The 23,505-nt window shown below is 40.2% G+C and overlaps 3 protein-coding genes across 5 annotated transcripts in view; 1 reads left to right on the plus strand and 2 right to left on the minus strand.

The window, feature by feature from the left end:
• The window catches only part of NT5C1A (5'-nucleotidase, cytosolic IA), a 569,993-nt gene extending 562,438 nt beyond the window's left edge, over positions 1–7,555 (minus strand). Inside the window, exon 1 of the mRNA XM_050800055.1 lies at positions 7,550–7,555. The gene's annotated coding sequence lies outside the window, so the exon portion shown is untranslated. The remainder of the gene's footprint in view (positions 1–7,549) is intronic.
• The window catches only part of RLF (RLF zinc finger), an 81,279-nt gene extending 61,313 nt beyond the window's left edge, over positions 1–19,966 (plus strand). For 2 of the 3 annotated variants that reach the window (XM_050797433.1, XM_050797440.1), the window contains 3 exons: positions 1,253–1,389; positions 10,256–10,397; positions 14,844–19,966. In XM_050797433.1, the coding sequence (XP_050653390.1) occupies positions 1,253–1,389; positions 10,256–10,397; positions 14,844–19,499 (4,935 nt within the window). In that variant the 3' untranslated portion in view covers positions 19,500–19,966. Of the gene's footprint in view, positions 1–1,252; positions 1,390–1,970; positions 6,872–10,255; positions 10,398–14,843 lie in introns of those variants that run through there. The other variant, XM_050797450.1, reaches the window with a different exon arrangement.
• Positions 1–23,505, minus strand: part of PPT1 (palmitoyl-protein thioesterase 1) — a 576,153-nt gene that overhangs the window by 148,773 nt on the left and 403,875 nt on the right. The window lies entirely within an intron of this gene.

A 23,505-nucleotide genomic window follows, 5' to 3' on the forward strand; every position in this document is an offset into this window, starting at 1 on the left:
TCAATGAGCCATGATTACCCTAACTGCACTGCAGCCTAAGCAACAGAGTAAGACACTGTCTTAAAAAACACACACACACACACACAAAATAATAAAAGGTAAAGGCCAGTATGAGTAGGTTAAATGTTGGCCCAAGGCAGAATAAATATCCCAATTTAAACATTTTCAATTTAAAAATGAACTTTTGACTCATTTTTTATTTGTGAAATAGAAATATTGCCTGCCTTGCCAGTCTTAGAGATGTGTCATGTTGACGTATGACAAAAAACGAGATAATACAGTAAAATTTATTTGAAAAAATAAAGTTCTAGAAATAAGTGCTACAAAGGAGAAATTTGAGTGTTTGACAGCGATCCAAATAACATGACCTCAGAAGTTAGGAAACGATTCTGTAAGAAAGTAACATTTGAGCTGAGCTTTAAAAAAAGCCTTTCTGCACCTACCTGAAGATATGACTAAAATTAGAGCCTTAGAACCACCCCCTTGTAACTACATAGCACTCTGGAGGAGTTGAGCTGTTTACCTCATTTGCTCTGATGCAAAAAAAAAAAAGAATGAGAAAGGGTCTTTTAAAGTCTAGTTCACTTGTTTTATACTCTTTTTCAGTGTAGGAAAGGAGCCCCAGAAAAATTTGACTGATTTGTCTAGAGGGCTTTTGTTTGGTTTTTTTATGATTTAAGTCCTGTAAATGAAAAGATATATTTCTAAAAAGGGTTTTGATGGTCTGAAAAACCCATTAATACACTAGAAATTTTCCTTCTATGAAAAAATGATGTTAATGTAGCGTTTGTATTTAAAACAGTTCCTGAACTGGCCTCCTTTAGCCCCACTGACACTGAGGATAAGCCATATGTTTTACTATCTGTAACCAGAGTGACCCAGCTGTGGTCATAGATACTAGGGGAAGACAGGAACAGGAAAGAAAAAAAAGATAATAATACTTCAGGTAAAAATAATCTGAGATTATTATATATAATTTGAATCATCTATATGGTAGCAATGTTCGTAAGTAATTTTTTTAAAATGCAAAAATGTTTCTATCTATATTGAGACTGTAGTAGAACTTCCTTATAGTGTCTGTTCCCTTCTTTAATGTTTTCTTATGTGAAATATTCATGCCAGAAGACTCATTCATTAGCAGGAGAAAATTATGTCCCTAATTTTTGCCTCATCAAGAAGTTTCACATTATATAACAAAGTTTACTGAAAAGTCACCATTTTCTTTTTGACTTAGTCATCTCATTTTTGATAGATTGCAAAGGTCGACTGCAAGGAAGTACTAGACATCATTTGTAATCTGGAATCTGAGGGGCAGGATAACACAGCATTTGTTCTTTGTACGACTTACCTTACCCAGCAGCTCCAAACTGCAAGTGTATATTGTTCTTGGTAAGTATATTTAGTTTTACACTCTTTATTTGTTAGCACATAGTATATAGCATTTAGGGTTTATGTAAAATGTTAATTTGTTTCTAATTTAAAACCTAGCATGAACTGTGAATAGCTTCTTGCTTCCACACAAAATCATTTAATTAAAAATATCATTGGTTTAATCTAGTCAAGAAAGGGTAAAATATTCCTCTTGATTATCCCATAAAGGGTTGTCTGTTAACTCCAATATATGTCTTCTATCTTGAAGATAAAATTTTGTCAATATGAAACAAACCTGTGTTAGATTGTTTTTCTTTTCATTTTTTTAGTATCTTCTGGGTAGTCCTTCCCATTCTTATTTGGGAACCCACAGATGAAAAGGATCAAATTATCTAGGTTTCTAGGTCAAACTAGCACTAAAAAAGAAATTCATTTGAATAGTAATCTCTTTTGCAACTTTGGAACTATATAGTTGAATTGCATTATTTTGGTTTTAATTCAATTTATATCTTGTTTGCCTACAGAATACTTAGTTGCTAAAAAGGAAACAGTAAGTGTATCCATGGTTCTTTCATTCTAACTGTATTGAATCTATTTAGGCCAAAGGGACAAACCTGATACACAGGAAACCTCTAAAATGTAAGACTCTCTGTCAGTAAGTATCAGATTAGTGGTATGGATAATGCTATAGGAGATCAGAGAGAGGTGCTCACTGTATACCAGAGTATTAAAGGTGTCAGGGAGGAAGTAATATTTGAGATTTAATTCTAAGAATGGGTTGGATTTGCATTATCTTGATTAGAGGAACTCTATTTCAGAACCTAAGGATGGCTTAAAATTGGAAATGAGCATTTTGTTTATAGGAAAACCTAGTAAAGCCTTTTGTGTACTTCAGCCCTCATTGATCTCCCTCTGGATCGTCTGTCTATTTTAATAGTTTTATGGTTAATACTGTTGTATGTTACTATATTTCTTTTTGTTTATTATTTTATGTAGAAATTTGTGTGCTGTAATCTCACCCAGTCCTCATAAATAATCATTGCACAGGTGAGGCAGTTGGGGGATCATAGGGACCAGAGAAAACTTGTAATTGTCCATGGTCTCAAAGCTAAAGTGGTAGAGCTGAGATTCAAGCCCAGGTCTTAAACTTCTAATCTAGTGCTTTTCTTCTGTATACGTGTTTTCTTGGCATAGGCCAAAATTCAAATTGTAGTTTTTTGCCACCAAATCCACTATGCCAGAGTTATACCTCCTGTGAGAAAGGAGATAGTGAGATGGGGACTTAAATATAATTTCTTTATGATGAAAAAAGTACCTAGCATTATAGCTAGGTTTTCAGTACAAATAATAAATTAAATCGTATATGGAATGTGTTATAGATTGTGTTTAAAATTTTTCTCCCCTTCTTTAGTCGCCCACCATTCACTCTTCCAGAGCTGTTAGTGGCTCTAGGATTAATGCTGTTCTTCTATAGCAGGAAGGGATTAATAGAGATTTCCCTTTGTGGCCTCCTCAGGAGCTATAATGAGTAAAGGAAAGAAAATCTTAGTCATTTCACACTTTGTTAAAATTAAGCTTCTTTCAAGCAATTCAAGGAGAAATCACAGCTTGTTTTTGTTTTTGAGACCGAGTCTTGCTCTGTCACCCAGGCTGGAGTGCAGTGGTGTGATCTCAGCTCACTGCAACCTCCGCCTCCCGAGTAGCTGGGATTACAGGTGCAGGCCGCCATGCCCAGCTAATTTTTGTATTTTTGGTAGAGACTGGGTTTCACCATGTTGGTCAGGCTGGTCTCGAACTCCTGACCTCATGATATCTACCCGCCTCAGCCTACCAAAGTGCTAGGGTTATAGGCATGAGCCACCGCGCCTAGCCACATCTTTTTTTTTTTTTTTTAACCCTTCCATTGTTTTTGAAAGCTTTTTTTTTGGTAGTGGGATGCTGGAGTTAGAATCTTAGAATAACATAAAACGTTGAATTTTGGCCAGGCATGGCTCACACCTGTAATCTCAGCACTTTGGGAGGCCGAGGTCGGTGGGTCACCTGAGGTCAGGAGTTCAAGACCAGCCTGACCAACATGGTGAAACCCCATCTCTACTAAAAATACAAAAATTAGCCATGCATGGGTGGCAGGCGTCTGTAATTCCAGCTACTCAGGAGACTGAGGCACCAGAATCGCTTGAACCTGGGAGGTGGAGGTTGCAGTAAGCTGAGGTCATGCCAGCTCAGGAGACAAGAGCAACTCCGTCTCAAAAAAACCACAAAAAACTTTGAATTTTACTAAGGAAAATTAATCACAGGAATTCTGTTCAAATGAGATAGATTATTTTGTTATGCTTGAGGTAGTGGGACATAAGGAGTATTTGTTTAAAAAAAAACTTTTAAGTGGCATTTTGGATAAGAGAGATATCAGTATTTTTTAAATGTGGCAATAAAGTTGAAATACAAAGTAATAAAAGTAGTCATGCTTATTTTTAAACACATATGCTAGAATTTATTTCTTGGGAGTATCATTCTTGAGTGTAGTTACCATGAAGATAATATTTGAAATGTAAACTATGTAGCTATCGGCCGGGTGCAGTAGCTCACGCCTGTAATCCCAGCAATTTGGGAGGCTAAGGTGGGTGGATCATTTGAGGTCAGGAGTTTGAGACCAGCCTGGCCAACATGGTGAAAATCCATCTCTACTTAAAATACAAAAATGAGCCGGGCATGGTGGCGTGCGCCTGTAATCCCAGCTACCCTGGAGGCTGAGGCAAGAGAATTGCTGGAACTCGGGAGGCAGAGGTTGCAGTGAGCCAAGATCATGCCACTGTACTCCAGCCTGGGCGACAGAGCAAGACTCTGTTTCAAAAAAAAAAAAAGCCAGATGGTACTGGTGCACACCTATAATCCCAGCTACTCAGGAGGCTGAGGCAGGACAATTGCTTGAGCCTGGGAGGTGGAGGTTGTGGTGAGCCAAGATCACAACACTGCACTCCAGTCTGGGTGACACAATGAGACCCTGTCTCAAAAAACAAAACAAAACAAAAACAAAAACCTATGTAACTGTCACTCAGAACATTTTTTATTCTTTTAGAAATTTCCCTCAGAGACATTTACAAACCACAGTAAAAAGTAAAAATGTTTTAAACTTTGCAGCAGTTATTGTTTAACTTACTTATTAATATTGACCCCAAAAGATTTTTGACTGTTGGAGAAAATTAAAGAAGTACTAGAAGAGGCCAGGCTCGGTGGCTCACGCCTGTAATCCCAGCACTTTGGGAGGCCGAGGCGGGCAGATCATGAGGTCAGGAGATCGAGACCATCCTAGCTAATATGGTGAAACCCATCTCTACTAAAAATACAAAAAATTAGCTGGGCGTGGTGGCGGGTGCCTGTAGTCCCAGCACTCGGGAGGCTGAGGCAGGAGAATGGCGTGAACCCGGGAGGCGGAGCTTCCAGTAAGCCGAGATCGTGCCACTGCACTCTAGCCTGGGCGACGGAGGAAGACTCCATCTCAAAAAAAAAAAAAGAAGTACTAGAGGAGTAAGCTTCCTGTAGATGCCTCTCAGTGGTAATATAATTGGAATAGCCATGCATTTGAAAAAGGTGACCATTTTGAGTGAGGTGATGTATTATATAGAGAGAGGTGTAATTACTGCAGCCATTTTAAAGTCATAAAGTTGAACTTTGAACCTCCACCGTAAGCCTTCATTGAGTATTTGATAGACTGGCCTTTTCTTTCTGTAATGTGTCTGAGCTTAAATTTTGTGTTACACATTTGTGTTTCTTCAGATGTAGTTACATGTCTGTTCTGCCCCAACTAGATTGATACACCAACCAATATGTTGTTTAATTCACAGTTGTGTCCTCAGTAACTGGCGAAAACTAGCATATGTGTTTTATTTAACAGAATTTTGTGGGAGAGAAAAGAGGTCATGGGGGTCAATTACTATTGTATTAGCTTAAAAACTTTTTTTCTGTAATAGCCTTTTTTAGGGGATGATCATCCCTTGATTCCACAGTTTTATTTACTTCATTCCTAAAATACCTAAATTCTGAATCTCAGTGTAACATGTTAACTGGACTTCATGGGCTTCTTGCTATGTAGAAACACAGAGTAATGTTTGTATGCATATATGTATGTATGTATGTATTTATTTTTGAGACAGAGTCTCGCTCTTGTCACCCAGGCTTCAGTGCAGTGGTGCAATCTCAGCTCACTGCAGCCTCCGCCTCCCGGGTTTAAGCGATTCTCTGCCTCAGCTTCCCGAGTAGCTGGGATTACAGGTGCCAGCCACCACACCCGGCTAATTTTTTCTATTTTTAGTAGAGACGGGGTTTTACCATGTGGGCCAGGCTGGTCTCGATCTCCTGACCTCAGCTGAGCCACCACGCTGGCCAAAACACAGAGTAATTTAAAGTTCTTGCTTAGTAGCTAAATTCCTACCAAAATGTGTTTCTTGCTGTTAACAGAGCTAAATTTCTTTTCCAATTTTTATAAATTTATATATAACTTGTTGAAATGAGCTAGGTAATGGGCAAAATCGTGGGCACAGTAGATCATCTCAACATTGGAAGCATACATACAATGGAATCATTTTCCATGATTTTCAATGGTTGGCTTTTTTTAAAAAGTCACATTATTGTAGTAATTGAAGAAGAACTTATCCTAGTGCATGTTTGATCTATCAGGCTGTCGGTTACTATTGGATGTTGGTTTCATTGTTCCAGTGTACAGATTTGAATGGATGATTGAAGTGACATCTTGCATCCTTATGAGTAATATACTGGCTGTCATGGTTTCAGGCATGTTTATATATTTAGATGGGTAATCATTTTATATCGATTTATAACTATGCAAATATTTTTACAAAATACACCATAAATGCCCGTTTTTGATCATGCTTATTTGGAGTTACATACTTGGAGCCTGAAATATTTAATTTGGAATACCAAGCCCTGGACATTCTGACTTACTCTTTTAAAAGTTATTTGAGTGGCCGGGCATGGTGGTTTACGCGTGTAATCCCAGCATTTTGGGAGGCCGGCGCTGGTGGATCATGAGTTCTGGAGTTCAAGACCAACCTGACCAAGGTGCTGAAACCCCTTCTCTACTAAAAATACAAAAATTAGCCGGTCATGCTGGCAGGCACCTGTAATCCCAGCTACTAGGGAGGCTGAGGCAGGAAAATCGCTTGAACCTGGGTGGCAGAGGTTGCAGTAAGTTGAGATCGCACCACTGCACTCCAGCCTGGGTGACAGAGCAAGACTCCATCTGGGGGGCAAAAATTATTTGAGCCTGTAATCCCAGTACTCTGGGAAGCTGAAGTGGGTGGATCTCTTGAGGTCAGGAGTTCGAGACCAGCCTGGACAGCATGGTGAAACCCCATCTTTACTAAAATTACATAAATTAGCCAGGCATAGTGGCATGTGCCTGTAGTCCCCAGCTACTCAGGAGGCTGAGGAAGGAGAATTGCTTGAACCAGGGAGGTGGAGGTTGCAGTGAGCCGAGATCATATCACTGCATTCCAGCCTGGGCAACAGAACAAGACTCCGTCTCAAAAAAAAAAAAAAAAAAAAAAAAGGACAGGCTCAGTGGCTCATGCATGTAATCCCAGCACTTTGGGAGGGCAAAGTGGGCGGATCACCTGAGGCTGGGAGTTCAAGACCAGTCTGGCCAACATAGCGAAACCCCATCTCTACTAAAAATACAAAAATTAGCCGGGCATGCTGGCAAGCATCTGTAATCCCAGCTACTCGAGGGAGGCTGAGGCAGGACAATCACTTGAACCTGGGAGGTGGAGGTTGCAGTGAGCCAAGATCGTGCCATTGCACTCCAGCCTGGGCGACAGCGTGAGACTCTGTCTCAAAAAATAAATAAATAAAATTATTTGAGAGACCTTAATTCTCAACCTGCCTTTTAACCACTTTAATGGATTTATAAATCTAACTTTGTTGCCAGGCTGGAGTATAGTGGCAAAATCAAAGCTCACTGCAGCCTTGAACTCCTGGGCTCAAGTGATTCTCCCACCTCAGCCTCCCAAGTATCTGGAATTATAGGCTTGAGCCTCTGTGCCTGGCTTTAGTTGGTGAATTTTATTTTATTTGAGAGAAGATATTACTCTGTCACCTAGGCTGAAGTGTACTAGTGAGATCACAGCTTAATTCAGCCTTAAATCCAGGGCTCAATGACCACCCCCCCCCATCTCCACCTCCTCAGTAGCTGGGACTACAGGTGTGCCACCAAGACTGGCTAGGCTTTTTTTGTTTGGTTGGTTTTAGGGTCTTACTGTGTTGCCCAGGCTGGTCTTGAACTCCTAGCCTCAAATAATCCTCTGCTGAGGTTATAGGCATGAGCCACTATGCCCAGCCCTTTAGTAAATTTTAGATAGTTGACATCGTTTACTCGTGTATATCTTTATAATCAGGATTTACTGACTTTGATAATTTTTGTTCTGTTCAAATAGGACAGATTTCACATACATATGACAGATTACAAAAGTTTTTATTACTTAACATGCTTAAATCTGAATAAAGTAATTGTGTGTTTAAAATGAACAGTTATCCCAGCTTGCCTGGCTGGTGGCTATTTTCACAGCTGGCCTATCTCAATTTTCACTTCTTGTAGTTAGGAAAGTGGCACTAGCCAAATAAAGGCAATTTTTTTTTTTTTTGGGAGACAGAGTCTCGCTCTGTCGCCCAGGCTGGAGTGCAGTGGCGCGATCTCAGCTCACTGCAAGCTCTGCCTCCCAGGTTCATGTCATTCTCCTGCCTCAGCCTCCCGAGTAGCTGGGACTACAGGCACCCACCAGCACACCTGGCTAATTTTTTTGTATTTTTAGTAGAGACGGGATTTTACCATATTAGCCAGGATGGTCTCGATCTCCTGACCTCATGATCCGCCCGCTTCGGCCTCCCAAAGTGCTGGGATTACAGGCGTGAGCCACTGCGCCCAGCCCCAGAAAGGCAAATATTTAAAGGCATTTTAAATTAATTGTATTTGTTATAGCTCAAATTTGCCATCCTATTAAGCTTCATTAATTTGTCCTTTTTTTTTTTTTTTGAGATGGAGTCTTGCTGTGTCATCCGGGCTGGAGCATAGTGGCGCAATCTCGGCTCACTGCAGCCTCCACCTCGACCAATCATTTATCTTTTGAGACACCATATATTCATTTCAATCTTTGAAGCAAGTTTTATAACTACTTAACAATTTCACCTTATGCTGGGCACAGTGGCTTATGCCTGTAATCCCAGAACTTTGGGAGGCAGAGGCAGGTGGATCACCTGAGGTTGGGAGTTTGAGACCAGCTTGACCAACATGGAGAAACCCCATCTCTACTAAAAACACAAAATTATCTGGGCGTGGTGGCACATGCCTGTAATCCCAGCTACTTGGGAGGCTGAGGCAGGAGAATTGCTTAAACCTGGGAGGCAGAAGTTGCGGTGAGCCAAGATCTGCCATTGCACTCCAGCCTGGGCAATGAGAGCAAAGCTCCGTCTGAAAAAAAAAAAAAAACACCTCACCTTACAAGAGCCCCTCTTATATTTCTACCTCTTTAGAAATATAAGAAAATAAATTATGTTAAATATATTTACTTTAAATTACATGTTTCCATTTCTTAAGCTTTGGATTTGTAGCCAACTTTCTGGGAGACAGTCTGTGTTCATAGCAATATAGGATATCAGTGTTTTTAAATTGGCTTATGAAAATAATACAGATTTTTAAATGAAAATTATTTAATTGGTATCCATTGATTTACTTAAAAGAGCCACATTTTTTAAGTGATAGCATTCTTTTTAGTTTAGGTGTGTTTTTTTTGTTTTGTTTTGTTTTTTCTTTTGAGACGGAGTCTTGCTCTGTCGCCTAGGCTGGAGTGCATTGGCGCTATCTTGGCTCACTGCAACCTCCACCTCCTGGGTTTGAGCGATTCTCCTATTCTCAGCCTCCCAAGTAGCTGGGATTACAGGCGTCCACCACCACGCTCAGCTAAGTTTTATATTTTTAGTAGAGAGGAGGTTTCACCATGTTGGCCAGCCCGGTTTCGAACTCCTTACCTCAAGTGATCTGTCCCCCTTCACCTCCCAAAATGTTAGGATTACAGGTGTGAGCCACCTGCCATGCCTAGCCTCTTTTAGTTTTGCTATTAGAAGTGATAACATTCTTTTTAGTTTCACTATTAGCTTTCCTTGCATTCACATTTTACATTCTCATTAGCATTTCTATCCTTGGCATTTTTGAGTTTCTAATGCTTTTTTGCTTGAGTGTTTTATTCATTAAATGTTTTTGTTTAATTTATTATTTTCAAGCTTTCCTTTTGTTGCCATGATAAATCTTTGTGAGATTCCTGTATTTTAGCCATTTCCAAAAAGTGCCATTTTACTTATTTCACTGGAAGTATTTAAACATTCCAAACTACAGGCTCTAAGTAGCATCCTGATATTTTAGATCTGGAAAGGGCCCTTAAGATCACTGTATAGAAGTGTACAATTAGAGTATCCATTTGCTGTATATATATTTCGTTGTTAGTTTAGTGATGTCTGATTATCTCTGCCCATTAGGACAGGGCTTAATTCAATCAGTATAATAATTATCAGTGTGAAGGATAAAACCTTTTAGAACAACATGGGATCTAAATAAGTTTTTTTAAAATGTCACCGTAAAGGAAGTAGTGTTTTGTTTTTATTTTTCCCCCCAAACACAAGAAGTCAGGGAATCATTATGGAGGATTCTTAACATTTTTACCAGTTTGGGAGAAAGCAGTGGTGAATATAGATAGTTTTTAATCTAGTTTTTGTTTTCTCTACTGTCAGCTTTCTACAGATCAAAAAATTGGGTTGCCGGGGGCAGGGCAGCAAATACCAGTTACTTTAAATGTTTTACCATGATCTTCTTTTTTTATAGGGAACTGACTCTCTTTTGGAGTAAACTGCAAAGAAGAATTGACCCTTCTTTAGATACTTTTTTGGAGCGCTGTCGTCAGTTTGGTGTCATAGCTAAAACGCAGCAGCATTTATTTTGCCTCATTAGAGTTATACAAACTGAAGTGAGTACTTTATGCCTTCTCTGCTAACTGTAGCTGGAGGAAAGAAATGAGTGAGAAGATAATGTCTCAGGAAATTCCCTTTAGATAAAGGAAGATAAGAAATAATGGGTTTTAATAAGATTAATGGAATTGACCACATCTGACTGCTTCTCCAGATTGATTTCCTATAATTAATCAGAAACAAATTGATGGCCAAACAAGCTAGGTGATCATTATTTCTAATTACTGTGAATGAAGTTGTGTCTCCTGTCACATTAAGAACATTTTAAGAGGCCAGGCACAGTGACTCAAGCCTGTAATCCCAGCACTTTGGGAGGACGAGGCAGGTGGATCACTTGAGCTCAGGAGTTCGAGAACAGCCTGGCCAACCTGGTGAAACCCTGTCTCTACTAAAAATACAGAAATTAGCCGGGCATGGTGGCGGGCGCCTGTAATCCCAGCTACTTTGGAGGCTGAGGCAGGAGAATCGCTTGAACAGGGAAGGCGGAGATTGTGGTGAGCTGAGATTGCACCACTGCACTCTAGCCTAGGCGACAGAGTGAGACTTGGTCTTTAAAAAAAAAAAAAAAGAACATTTCAAGGTAACTATAGAACTTGCCCGTTTAAACAATTACTTCATAATTGGCCATTAGAACATTTTGTTTTGTTTAAATCTTTAATAAAGGTACTAATTTTCTATTGTTGAATAACATATCACAAAAATGAATATTAAAACAATGTCCATTTTTATTAGTTCAGTTTTATAAATCAGAAATCCAGCACAATGTGGCAGGATTCTCTTCTAAGACTATCACATTGGCTAAAATGTAGTTGGCTAGGCTAAGTTCTTATCAGAAGCTCTGTGGAAAATCCACTTCAAAGCTTGTTCTTATCATTGACGGATTTCAGTTCCTGTGATTGTAGGACTAAGGTTTCTGTTTTCTGGCTGGCTGCCAGTCAGTGTCTGTTCTCAGGTCCTAGAAAGCTACACTCAGTCTTTGCGTCTATTTTCAAGCAGCAAGGGTGCAACAAGTTGGTGCTTGAAACCTGACATCCTCCATCTCTGACTTTAGTTTTCAGTTTTTGGTTAAGACAGGTCTCACTCTGTCACCCAGGCGTAGTGCAGTGGTGTGATCATAGCTCATACAACCTCAAACTCCTTGACTCAAGCAGTTCTCCCATCTCAGCCTCCAGAGTAGCTGAGACTATAGGCGTGTAGTTTTTTTCTTTTTTGGTGGGGAGCAGGGGCAGTAGATATAGGGTCTTGCTTTGTTGCCCAGACTGATTCTCAACTCCTGGCCTCAAGCAATTCTCCCACCTCAGCCTTCCAAAGTGCTGGGATTATAGGTGTAAGCTGCCACACCTGTCCGCTTGAACCTGGGAGGCAGAGGTTGCAATGAGCTGAGATCACACCATTGCACTGCAGCCTGGGCGATGAAGTGAGACTCTGTCTCAAAAAAAAAAAAAAAAGAAGCAAAGGTTAAATGACTTGGCTACATCCTATGTGCGCTTTCATCAATATGCCAAGTCACTCTTGATCCCTCACCTTCCTAGTTTAAGACCCACCAATTTCTTCAAAATTCAGCTCCACATTCCATATCTTGATTCAAATTTATTCAGTACTCCTTTTAGTAACTTTTTGGCCTATCTGTTCAGAATATATAATGGTATTTCTGGTTACTTTTCTTTGAAAAGTGTTGTTAGTGATTTTTCAAATGTTACCATCCCAACCAGATTAGGCTGTTGAAGAAAGAATGGCCATTCTTTGCTGTCCACCTCACAGTCTTCCAAAAGGAGTTAATAACTTGTGGAGAAACTGAATTATTTTAAAATTTGGCTGACTTTCCCCAAGTCCTCTCTGCTTTTACTTAACAAATGATAAACTTATATCACAGCATCCTAATAAGAGACCTATGGTCTAGTCCTGTGGAGCCACTGAAGCAACATGGCCTCTTTACTTGGACTACATTCCAAATGAGAGGGAGAAACTTCTATATTCTTTCGGCCACTACTGTTGTGGGATGTCTGCCATTCATAACAGAACCAGATCCTAGCTGATACAGGCTAAGTAATGCCTCTCTTTCAAAAAAGCTAGTCTCAGCTCGTCTGAAAGGTAGAGAGTTATCTCAATTGATTGTTCACAGTCAGTTACAGACTGAACTCTGTTCTACTCTTTCTCCCCTTCTCACTATTACACTTGACTAGTTTTAAAGGAAAAAATGTTGGAGTCTCGGTTTGCAAGGGCTTCTACACTCACTCACTCCCTTTCCACCTACCAGTCCACATCTCTTCTACTCTTCAGGCCAAATTTTTACTTTATTTATTTTATTATTTTATTTTTTTGTTTTTTTTGGAGACGAAGTCTCACTCTATTGCCCAGGCTGGCATGCAGTGGCATGATCTTGGTTCACTGCAACCTCCGCTTCCCAGGCTCAAGGGATTCTCAATGCCTCAGCCTCCCGAGTAGCTGGGACTTTGGGCCTGCATCACCATGCGTGGCTAATTTTTTGTATTTTTATTAGAGATGGGGTTTTGCCATGTTGGCCATGGTGGTCTTAAAACTCCATGCCTCAAGTGATGTGCCTAGCTCGGTCTCCCAAAGTGCTGGGATTACAGGTGTGAACCACCATGCCTGGCCTAAATGCTTTTAAGTCCTTGCTCGTCTGCTCACTAGTTGATGACACTGGGCAACTTAACCTTCTGAGTGTTGGGGATTTTTTGTCTATAAAATGAGGATATGTGCAAAAAAGTTTATTTCAAATAAGTGCCTAGGTTGTAGTAGGGGTTCTGTAAATCAATGACAGTGATTTCTTTGTGTTCCCAGCATTTAGAATGAATGATGCCCAACACGGAATTAAATGCCTGGCAAATTGTTGACTGATTTAAACAGTGGAATTTACTCCGTTATTTTACATCGTATTCTGTTGAACAGTTACAATGTGCTAGCGTTACTATTTCATCTTTATAACCTTAGAAGGAGGAAAATCTGGTATTACCATTACTGTTATCATTTTACCAATAAGGAAACTGAAGTTTAGAGGTTGAGAACCTGTCACTTGTTGTGAAGCTGGGGTTCAAAGGCAGTCAAAGTCTGATTCTAAAGTCTCTGCTCTTAGCAGTGCGTTTTAAGCCACTCAGACATATCTTGCTTTTCTTTTTTCATGTCATTTTCGCATTTCAGCCTCTCAGATAAAAAGAGTTATCTTGTATGTACCAAGCTTTTATCACATATGACCAGGTCGTCCTAATTTTAAACTAGTTTCTGAGAACCTGCTGCCATAGCAAGATTTTCTGATTTCTTTTTTCTCCCTGGAAAGCTGAGATTCAGTACACCTGTGATGGTGACTATAAATTACTAAATTCTTTCAGGAGGAAATGGAGAGGATCATTTATTTTATCTTTGAAGTTTTGAAAAATCCAAGTGTTCATGATACAGAAAATTTTTTTTTTTTTTTTGAGACTGAGTCTCGCTCTGTCGCCCAGGCTGGAGTGCAGTGGCCGGATCTCAGCTCACTGCAAGCTGCACCTCCTGGGTTTACGCCATTCTCCTGCCTCAGCCTCCCGAGTAGCTGGGACTACAGGCGGCCGCCACCTCGCCCGGCTAGTTTTTTGTATTTTTTAGTAGAGACGGGGTTTCACCGTGTTAGCCAGGATAGTCTTGATCTCCTGACCTCGTGATCCGCCCGTCTCGGCCTCCCAAAGTGCTGGGATTACAGGCTTGAGCCACTGTGCCCGGCTTTTTTTTTTTTTTTTTGGAGACAGAGTTTCGCTCTTGTTGCCCAGGCTGGAGTGCAATGGCGTGATCTCAGTGCATTGCAACCTCCACCTCCCGGATTCTTTGAACCTCAGCCTCCCGAGTCGCTGGGATTACAGGCATGCACCACCACACCTGGCTAATTTTGTATTTTGCAGAGACGGGGTTTCTCCATGTTGGTCAGGCTGGTCTCGAACTCCTGAACTCAGGTGATAATGCCTGCCTCGGCCTCCCAAAGTGCTAGGGTTATAGGCATGAGCCACCGCGCCCGGCCACAGAGAATTTCTTAAATTGAATTTAATCTTAGATTCACATCTATACCTGTGTTTCCTGTTGCTGCCTTTTTAAACACTGCCCCTCTACTCAACATCATTCTATTTTGAATCCTCCAGTGACCTTACTTATCCTGAATTTCTTTGGATTCACATGCATTTATTGTTTATGCATTTGGGGTACAGATAAATTCCTTGAAAGTAAGGAACTGCTTTAATACACAGTGCCTAGTAAATGTACATTGTTCATAGTTGTAGCATCTAATTCAGTTCTTTGCATGTTGAGACAAGAAATATCTAAATGTCTTTCATGAAGAAAGATTTAAGATAAAATTTAGGAACTCTAAAAGTTTTTACAACCTAAAATTCCGTATCAGTGAACGTTATATACTCTTTCTGTATGCAAAAAAAAAAATTTTTTTTATCCTGTTTTACTTACAGGCACAAGATGCTGGTCTTGGGGTGTCAATTTTACTGTGTGTCAGAGCTCTTCAACTCAGATCAAGTGAAGATGAGGAAATGAAGGCATCAGTTTGTAAAACAATTGCCTGTCTTTTACCAGAAGATTTAGAAGTTAGACGAGCCTGTCAGCTTACAGAATTCTTAATTGAACCCAGTTTGGATGGATTTAATATGTTAGAAGAACTGTATTTGCAACCAGATCAAAAATTTGATGAAGAAAATGCACCGGTTCCAAATTCTCTTCGATGTGAGCTCTTACTAGCTTTAAAAGCCCACTGGCCTTTTGATCCTGAGTTTTGGGACTGGAAAACTTTAAAACGACACTGCCACCAACTTTTAGGACAAGAAGCCTCAGATTCTGATGATGATTTAAGTGGCTATGAAATGTCCATTAATGACACAGATGTTTTAGAGTCATTTCTCAGTGACTATGATGAGGGTAAAGAAGATAAACAATATAGAAGAAGAGATTTGACAGATCAGCATAAGGAGAAAAGAGACAAAAAACCCATTGGCTCTTCTGAAAGATATCAGAGGTGGCTTCAGTATAAGTTTTTCTGTTTGTTATGTAAGCGGGAATGTATAGAGGCTAGAATTCTTCATCATTCTAAGATGCATATGGAAGATGGAATTTACACCTGTCCAGTTTGTATTAAAAAATTTAAGAGAAAAGAAATGTTTGTTCCTCATGTGATGGAGCATGTTAAAATGCCACCAAGCAGAAGGGACCGCTCTAAAAAGAAATTACTGTTGAAAGGCTCTCAAAAGGGTATTTGTCCCAAGAGCCCCTCTGCAATCCCAGAGCAAAACCATTCATTGAATGAACAAGCCAAAGGAGAGTCTCATGAATATGTCACATTCAGCAAATTAGAAGATTGCCACCTGCAAGACAGAGATTTGTATCCATGTCCTGGTACAGACTGTTCCCGTGTGTTTAAGCAATTTAAATACTTAAGTGTGCATCTTAAAGCTGAACACCAAAATAATGATGAAAATGCCAAGCACTACTTGGATATGAAAAATAGAAGAGAGAAGTGTACTTACTGTCGACGACATTTTATGTCTGCTTTTCACCTTCGGGAGCATGAACAAGTGCATTGTGGGCCTCAACCTTATATGTGTGTATCTATAGATTGCTATGCTAGGTTTGGATCAGTAAATGAACTACTTAACCATAAACAAAAGCATGATGATCTGCGTTATAAATGTGAATTAAATGGCTGTAATATTGTTTTCAGTGACTTGGGACAGCTTTACCACCATGAAGCACAACACTTTAGGGATGCATCTTACACATGCAACTTTCTTGGCTGTAAAAAGTTCTATTACTCCAAAATTGAATACCAGAATCACCTCTCAATGCATAATGTTGAAAATTCAAATGGTGACATAAAGAAATCAGTGAAACTTGAGGAGTCTGCAACAGGTGAAAAGCAAGATTGTGTTAATCAGCCCCATCTACTTAACCAAACTGATAAACCACATTTACCTGAAGATCTTTTCTGTGCAGAATCAGCTAATTCTCAAATACATACAGAAACTGCAGAAAACCTGAAAGAAAACAGTGACAGTAATTCTAGTGATCAGTTAAGTCATAGCTCTTCAGCTTCAATGAATGAAGAGTTAATTGACACACTAGATCACTCTGAAACCATGCAGGATATATTGTTATCTAATGAGAAAGTCTTTGGGCCCTCCAGTTTAAAAGAAAAATGTTCCAGTATGGCAGTTTGTTTTGATGGGACTAAGTTTACCTGTGGTTTTGATGGCTGTGGTTCCACATACAAAAATGCAAGAGGAATGCAGAAACATTTACGGAAGGTTCATCCATACCATTTCAAGCCCAAAAAGATAAAGACGAAAGATCTGTTTCCCTCTTTGGGTAATGAACATAATCAGACAACGGAAAAGTTGGATGCAGAACCTAAACCCAGCTCAGATACAAACAGTGACTCCCCAGATGAAGGTCTAGATCACAATATTCACATTAAATGTAAACGAGAACATCAAGGTTACTCCTCAGAATCCTCCATTTGTGCTTCTAAAAGGCCCTGTACAGAGGATACCATGTTGGAACTTCTGTTACGCTTGAAACATTTAAGCTTGAAAAACTCAATAACACATGGCTCTTTCTCAGGGTCATTGCAGGCGTACCCATCCAGTGGTGCTAAGTCTCTTCAGTCAGTTTCATCTATCTCAGACCTTAATTTTCAGAATCAAGATGAAAATATGCCAAGTCAGTACCTTGCACAGTTGGCGGCTAAGCCGTTTTTCTGTGAGCTTCAAGGATGCAAATATGAATTTGTGACCAGAGAGGCTCTGTTAATGCATTATCTTAAAAAGCATAATTATTCAAAAGAAAAAGTCCTTCAGTTAACCATGTTCCAACATCGGTATTCCCCATTTCAATGTCATATTTGCCAAAGGTCATTTACAAGAAAAACACACCTTAGGATTCATTATAAAAATAAACATCAAATTGGCAGTGACAGAGCAACTCACAAACTATTAGATAATGAAAAGTGTGATCATGAAGGCCCATGTTCAGTAGATAGGTTGAAAGGTGATTGTTCTGCAGAACTTGGAGGTGATCCCAACAGTAACTCTGAGAAACCACACTGTCATCCTAAGAAGGATGAATGCAGTTCTGAAACAGATTTGGAATCATCTTGTGAAGAAACAGAAAGTAAAACATCTGACATTTCATCACCAATAGGCAGCCATAGAGAAGAACAAGAAGGAAGAGAGGGCAGAGGTAGCAGGCGAACTGTTGCTAAAGGAAATCTGTGTTATATTTTGAATAAATACCACAAACCATTCCATTGTATCCATAAAACTTGCAACTCCTCATTCACCAATCTAAAAGGCTTAATTCGCCATTACAGAACTGTACATCAGTACAACAAAGAACAGTTATGTTTAGAGAAAGACAAAGCAAGAACCAAAAGGGAACTTGTCAAATGTAAGAAGATATTTGCTTGCAAATATAAGGAATGTAATAAACGCTTCCTGTGTTCCAAAGCTCTAGCTAAGCACTGTAGTGACTCTCATAACCTAGACCATACTGAAGAGCCTAAAGTACTTTCCGAAGCTGAATCTGCAGCAAGGTTTTCTTGTAACCAGCCTCAGTGCCCTGCTGTTTTTTATACATTCAACAAGTTGAAGCACCACTTGATGGAGCAGCATAATATTGAAGGGGAAATACATTCAGATTATGAAATTCATTGTGATCTTAATGGCTGTGGCCAGATTTTCACCCATCGCAGTAATTACTCACAACATGTATATTACCGACATAAAGATTATTATGATGATTTGTTTAGAAGCCAGAAAGTAGCAAATGAGAGACTACTAAGGAGTGAAAAGGTATGTCAAACAGCTGACACTCAGGGGCATGAATATCAGACCACCAGGAGATCATTTAATGCTAAAGCTAAAAAATGTGGCTTAATCAAAGAAAAGAAAGCCCCAATAAGTTTTAAAACCAGAGCTGAGGCCCTCCATATGTGTGTGGAGCACTCTGAGCACACACAGTACCCCTGCATGGTTCAAGGATGCTTATCTGTGGTGAAGTTGGAGAGCAGCATTGTGAGGCATTACAAACGCACTCATCAGATGAGTAGTGCCTATTTAGAGCAACAGATGGAGAACCTTGTTGTTTGCGTTAAGTACGGTACCAAAATTAAGGAGGAACCCCCTTCTGAAGCAGATACCTGTATAAAGAAAGAAGAAAATAGAAGCTGTGAATCAGAGCACACAGAACACAGCCATTCCCCGGGTGACAGTAGTGCACCCATCCAGAACACTGATTCCTGTCATTCAAGTGAAAGGGATGGAGGTCAGAAAGGGTGCATAGAAAGCAGCTCAGTATTTGATGCAGATACTCTGCTTTACAGGGGAACTTTGAAATGTAACCATAGTTCAGAAACCACTTCCCTGGAACAGTGTAATATAGTTCAGCCTCCTCCTCCTTGTAAAATAGAAAATTCCATACCTAATCCCAATGGGACTGAAAGTGGGACTTATTTCACAAGTTTCCAGCTGCCTTTACCAAGGATCAAAGAATCAGAAACTAGGCAGCATGGTTCAGGGCAAGAAAACACTGTAAAAAATCCAACCCACGTCCCAAAAGAGAATTTTAGAAAACATTCACAGCCCCGGTCATTTGATTTGAAGACCTACAAACCTATGGGATTTGAATCTTCGTTTCTGAAATTTATTCAGGAAAGTGAAGAGAAAGAAGATGATTTTGATGATTGGGAGCCTTCAGAGCACTTAACATTAAGTAATTCTTCACAGCCCAGTAATGATTTAACAGGGAACGTTGTGGCAAATAATATGGTAAATGACAATGAACCTGAAGTTGACATACCTCATTCTTCCAGTGACTCTACAATTCATGAGAACCTGACTGCAATCCCACCTTTAATAGTAGCTGAAACAACAACAGTTCCTTCCTTGGAAAACCTGAGGGTCGTATTGGACAAAGCATTAACAGACTGTGGAGAGCTTGCCTTAAAACAGCTTCATTATCTTCGCCCAGTGGTGGTTCTTGAAAGATCTAAGTTTTCCACACCAATTTTAGACTTATTTCCAACAAAAAAGACAGATGAGCTTTGTGTAGGAAGTTCATAAGTAGCAGTTTTGTTTTTGTAACAGACTGGCTCCAACACTGCAACATGGGGACATTTGCCAACTCGAACAAAGGCTGAGAAGCAGCCACACCGTTGTTTAGGTAGAATAGGCTGTGTATTTACATGAATGTATAATATCTATGTCAGCAGTATTGGCTGAATCCATTAGCTCTCCAGTTGGTTTAATGATTGGGTTTTTTTGTTTATTAAAAAAAAAAAAGGAACTGTACTCTTGTTTGGTGCTAATTAATACATCAAAATATACTGGGGCTTCCTTTTTCAAATTAAGTGTGCATGATTGTATATGGAACAAATACTAAGGTCCCAGGGTGGGAGGGTTAGGGAAAGGGATATGGAGTTCTTACTTGACTTGAATGTGCACCTGAGGGTGCTTTGTGTAATATATTGTACACTACAGCATCTTATATTTTTTGAGTTGAGTTTCAATAAATTACAATTTTTCACCCATTTGTTGTTTACTCATTAATGAGTTTTCATGCCATGTGTAAACTGAAATTGCACTTGTATTTTCTGAAATATGCCACTCACATTTTACCCCAGTTATTTTTTTATTATTAACTAAATCATTCAGAGCAAGGGGTTTTTTTGTTTTTTTGTTTTTTTTTTAAGATGGAGTTTCACTCTTGTTGCTCAAGCTGGAGTGCAATGGTGCAGTCTCGGCTCGCTGCAACCTCCCCCTCCTGGCTTCAAGTTATTCTCCTACCTCAGTCTCCCAAAGTGCTGGGATTACAGGCGTGAGCGACCACGCCCATCCCAGAACAAGGTTCTTTTTATCGTAAAATTTTTGTTTTTGTGGAAGAAGTTTCTGAGATTGAGTAATTAGCTGTGGGAGTGAAGATATCTCCCAGAGGATGTCCAGATGTTGGCCGAGTAGAAAGGAGAGGATATGTCTACCAGAACATGAAGGACATAGCAAATTCAGAGGGCATGTTTCTAGGAAACTACAAATAATTTGATACGCTGGCAATAAAAAGGGAACAAGAGAGTGACATCATTGAAGAGACAGCAGGAACTAAATCATGAACACTAAGGAGTTTGGACTTCAGTCTATAGGCATATATCACTGGAAGTGTGAAGTGCTCACTTGATTTGAGGAGCTGAAATTGGAAACAGTAGACTTGAAGTAATTGAGGCAAGCTTGGTGAGTGTATGTACTGATGCAGCAGAGGGCAGAATAGATGAAATTGAGATATTTAAGGAGACAGGATTTTGGGGGTTTGGAGAGTCAAGGAAAAGATTTGGTACTGGTGCAACCATTTGAGGTAGGTATACAAAGGAGGATTGATTATTTGGGAAGATAATGGAAACCAAGGTGAGTTTGGCTTTTAGATGTGTTGAGTTTTATTAGACTGTGGGACGTCCTTTTAATACGGTTTTATTTCCTGTTCCTTGTGAAGTTTTCAACCACTTTCATTAGCTAGATATGAAGTGACTCAGACAACTAACATCTCTTTATCATCCTTGTGGTTAGAATTTTTTTTTTCCGCAATTGAGTCTTGCTCTGTCGCCCAGGCTGGAGTATAGTGGCGCGATCTCGGCTCACTGCAACCTCCGCCCCTCCAGGTTTAAGCAATTCTCTGCCTCAGCCTCCAGAGTAGCTGGGATTACAGGTGTGTGCCACCACGCCTGGCTAATTTTTTGTGTTTTTAGTAGAAACAGGGTTTCACCATCTTGGCCAGGCTGGTCTTGAACTCCTGACCTCGTGATCCACCCGCCTCGGCCTCCCAAAGTGCTGGGATTACAGGCTTGAGCCACCGTGCCCAGCCTATTGTGGTTAGATTTTCAAGACCTTTTCTCTGACCCTTAAACCTTATTTTCTTGTTTTGTCAGCTCTTCAGGAATTTCATTCTGTCACCTCACCCTGAGTCTAAAGCACCCCCATAACCAAGTCATTTCTTGTCTCAGCTCCCAATAGGTAACAGAGGATTCTGAGGAATCGGAATGATCTGAGTAAGACTGTTGAAAGAAGTGGCAGAAACGAGGGTCTTAGAGACTGAGACCACTATTGTTTCTTTGGAATCCAGCTAATTCTTCAGCGACTTGATTTCCTCACTTACGAAGGGAGGGGGTATAGGTGAAAGGTCCCTTTTTGTGATTTGAGCATGAGAAGCACCTGTAGGCCTAGTAAAAATTCCTCATACTAGAGAGATGGTTAGACCAGAATAAGAAAAAGCTACTAATTTATCTAAGACTGAACTATATCCATTCAACCACAAAAAACTTGTAGCGCCTGGAAGGACCAAGTGAGGCCATTCACAGTGAAACTAAACCCAGATTTTAAGAGCCCAATTAGGCCGGGCGCGGTGGCTCACGCCTGTAATCCCAGCACTTTGGGAGGCTGAGGTGGGCAGATCATGAGGTCGGGAGGTCAAGAGCAAACTGGCTAACACAGTGAAACCCCGTCTCTACTGAAAATACAAAAAATTAGCTGGGCATGATGGCACACGCCTGTAGTCTCAGCTACTCGGGAGGCTGAGGCAGGAGAATCGCTTGAACCCGTGAGGTGGATGCTGCAGTGAGCCAAGATCACACCACTGCACTTTAGCCTGGGTGACGGAGCGAGACTGTCTCAAAAATAAATAGTTCAAGTACAAGCCTAAGTAATTGATCCTACGATCACTGTCTATCCCAGTTAGAGCAGCTTGCATCATTTGATCTGTATTAAATACTTTTGGCTGGGTGTGGTGGCTCGCACCTGTAATCCTGGCACTTTGGGAGGCCGAGGCGGGTAGGTCACCTGAGGTCAGGAGTTTGAGACCAGCCTGACCAACATGGAGAAACCCCATCTCTACTAAAAATACAAAAATTAGCTAGGTGTGGTGGCAGATGCCTGTAATCCCAGCTACTCAGGAGGCTGAGGCAGGAGAATCGCTTGGACCCTGGAGGTGGAAGTTGCAGTGAGCTGAGATCGTGCCATTGCACTCCAGTCTGGGCAACTGAGCGAGACTCCGTTTCAAAAAAAGAGAAAAGACTTTTATGTTTAAACCAGCATGAATGACTATATGATAGTACAGGGCAAAGGGTTATTTTTTTTTTTAGTAATCATTTTAACTTGATATCTCTGGAATTTGTCCCAACCCTGGCACAGACCTGAAAGCACTGACTTTGTTTTCAAAGCTTTTTCAGTTCAAGAGTGCCTCCAAATGGTGAGTAGGTATGAAGACTTCCAGACGCTTCTATTCTTGCCTTTACCCAGAATTCTCTTGCTTCAGTGTTTTTCCCATTTTCATGAGCCCATGTATGAAAAAGGGTAAGGAACTGTGGAGAAGAAAGTTTTTTATTAGCCTTCCTCGGGGTATTCCATGCTCAATCTATCCTTTCTCAGTCCCAAATGGCCTACTGAGCTGAACTGCCTAAGACATAGTCATTCACCAAATATTTAAGTACACATATTTAAAAAGATACAATTCCAGGTGCAATGGGAGACGAGGAAAAAAAGTAAAGTTGTCAGGGCCATCAAGAAGCTTTCACAAGGTGAAGGGAGGGCTGGAGTTTCTCATAACATTGTTACTTAAAGTGTGGTAGTGGGCCAGCAGTATGGGCATCACCTAGGATATTGTTATTAATAAAAATGCATAATTTCAGGCCCTACTCTAGACCTACTGGACCCAAATGTGCGTGTTAGTAAGATCTCCAGGTGATTCTTAGGCACAGAAAAGTTCTAGAAGCACTGGCCTGGAAGTGGGAAATACTGTGAGAATTCAGGGTAGTTATGCTTTTTCGCATTTTACATAAAATTATCTTGTTGAATTTTCATAATCCAATGAAGTAGGTGCTGTTATTATCCTTATTTGACAAAGTACTTGAGATGAAGCATCTTGCCTGGCTGGCACAAATAGAGATGGAGCCCAGTGTCCAATCTCTTCTGACGGGAAGAATGTCAGAAGGGACATTTAGTATAAAGGAATAACAGATGGAAAGTTGCAGGTGGTATTTGAAGTACCAAAAATACCACAGTTCTGTAATGTGAGTGTTTGTGAAGGTGA

The sequence above is a fragment of the Macaca thibetana genome, chromosome 1 (genome assembly GCF_024542745.1).
Source record: "Macaca thibetana thibetana isolate TM-01 chromosome 1, ASM2454274v1, whole genome shotgun sequence".
NCBI lineage: Eukaryota > Metazoa > Chordata > Mammalia > Primates > Cercopithecidae > Macaca > Macaca thibetana.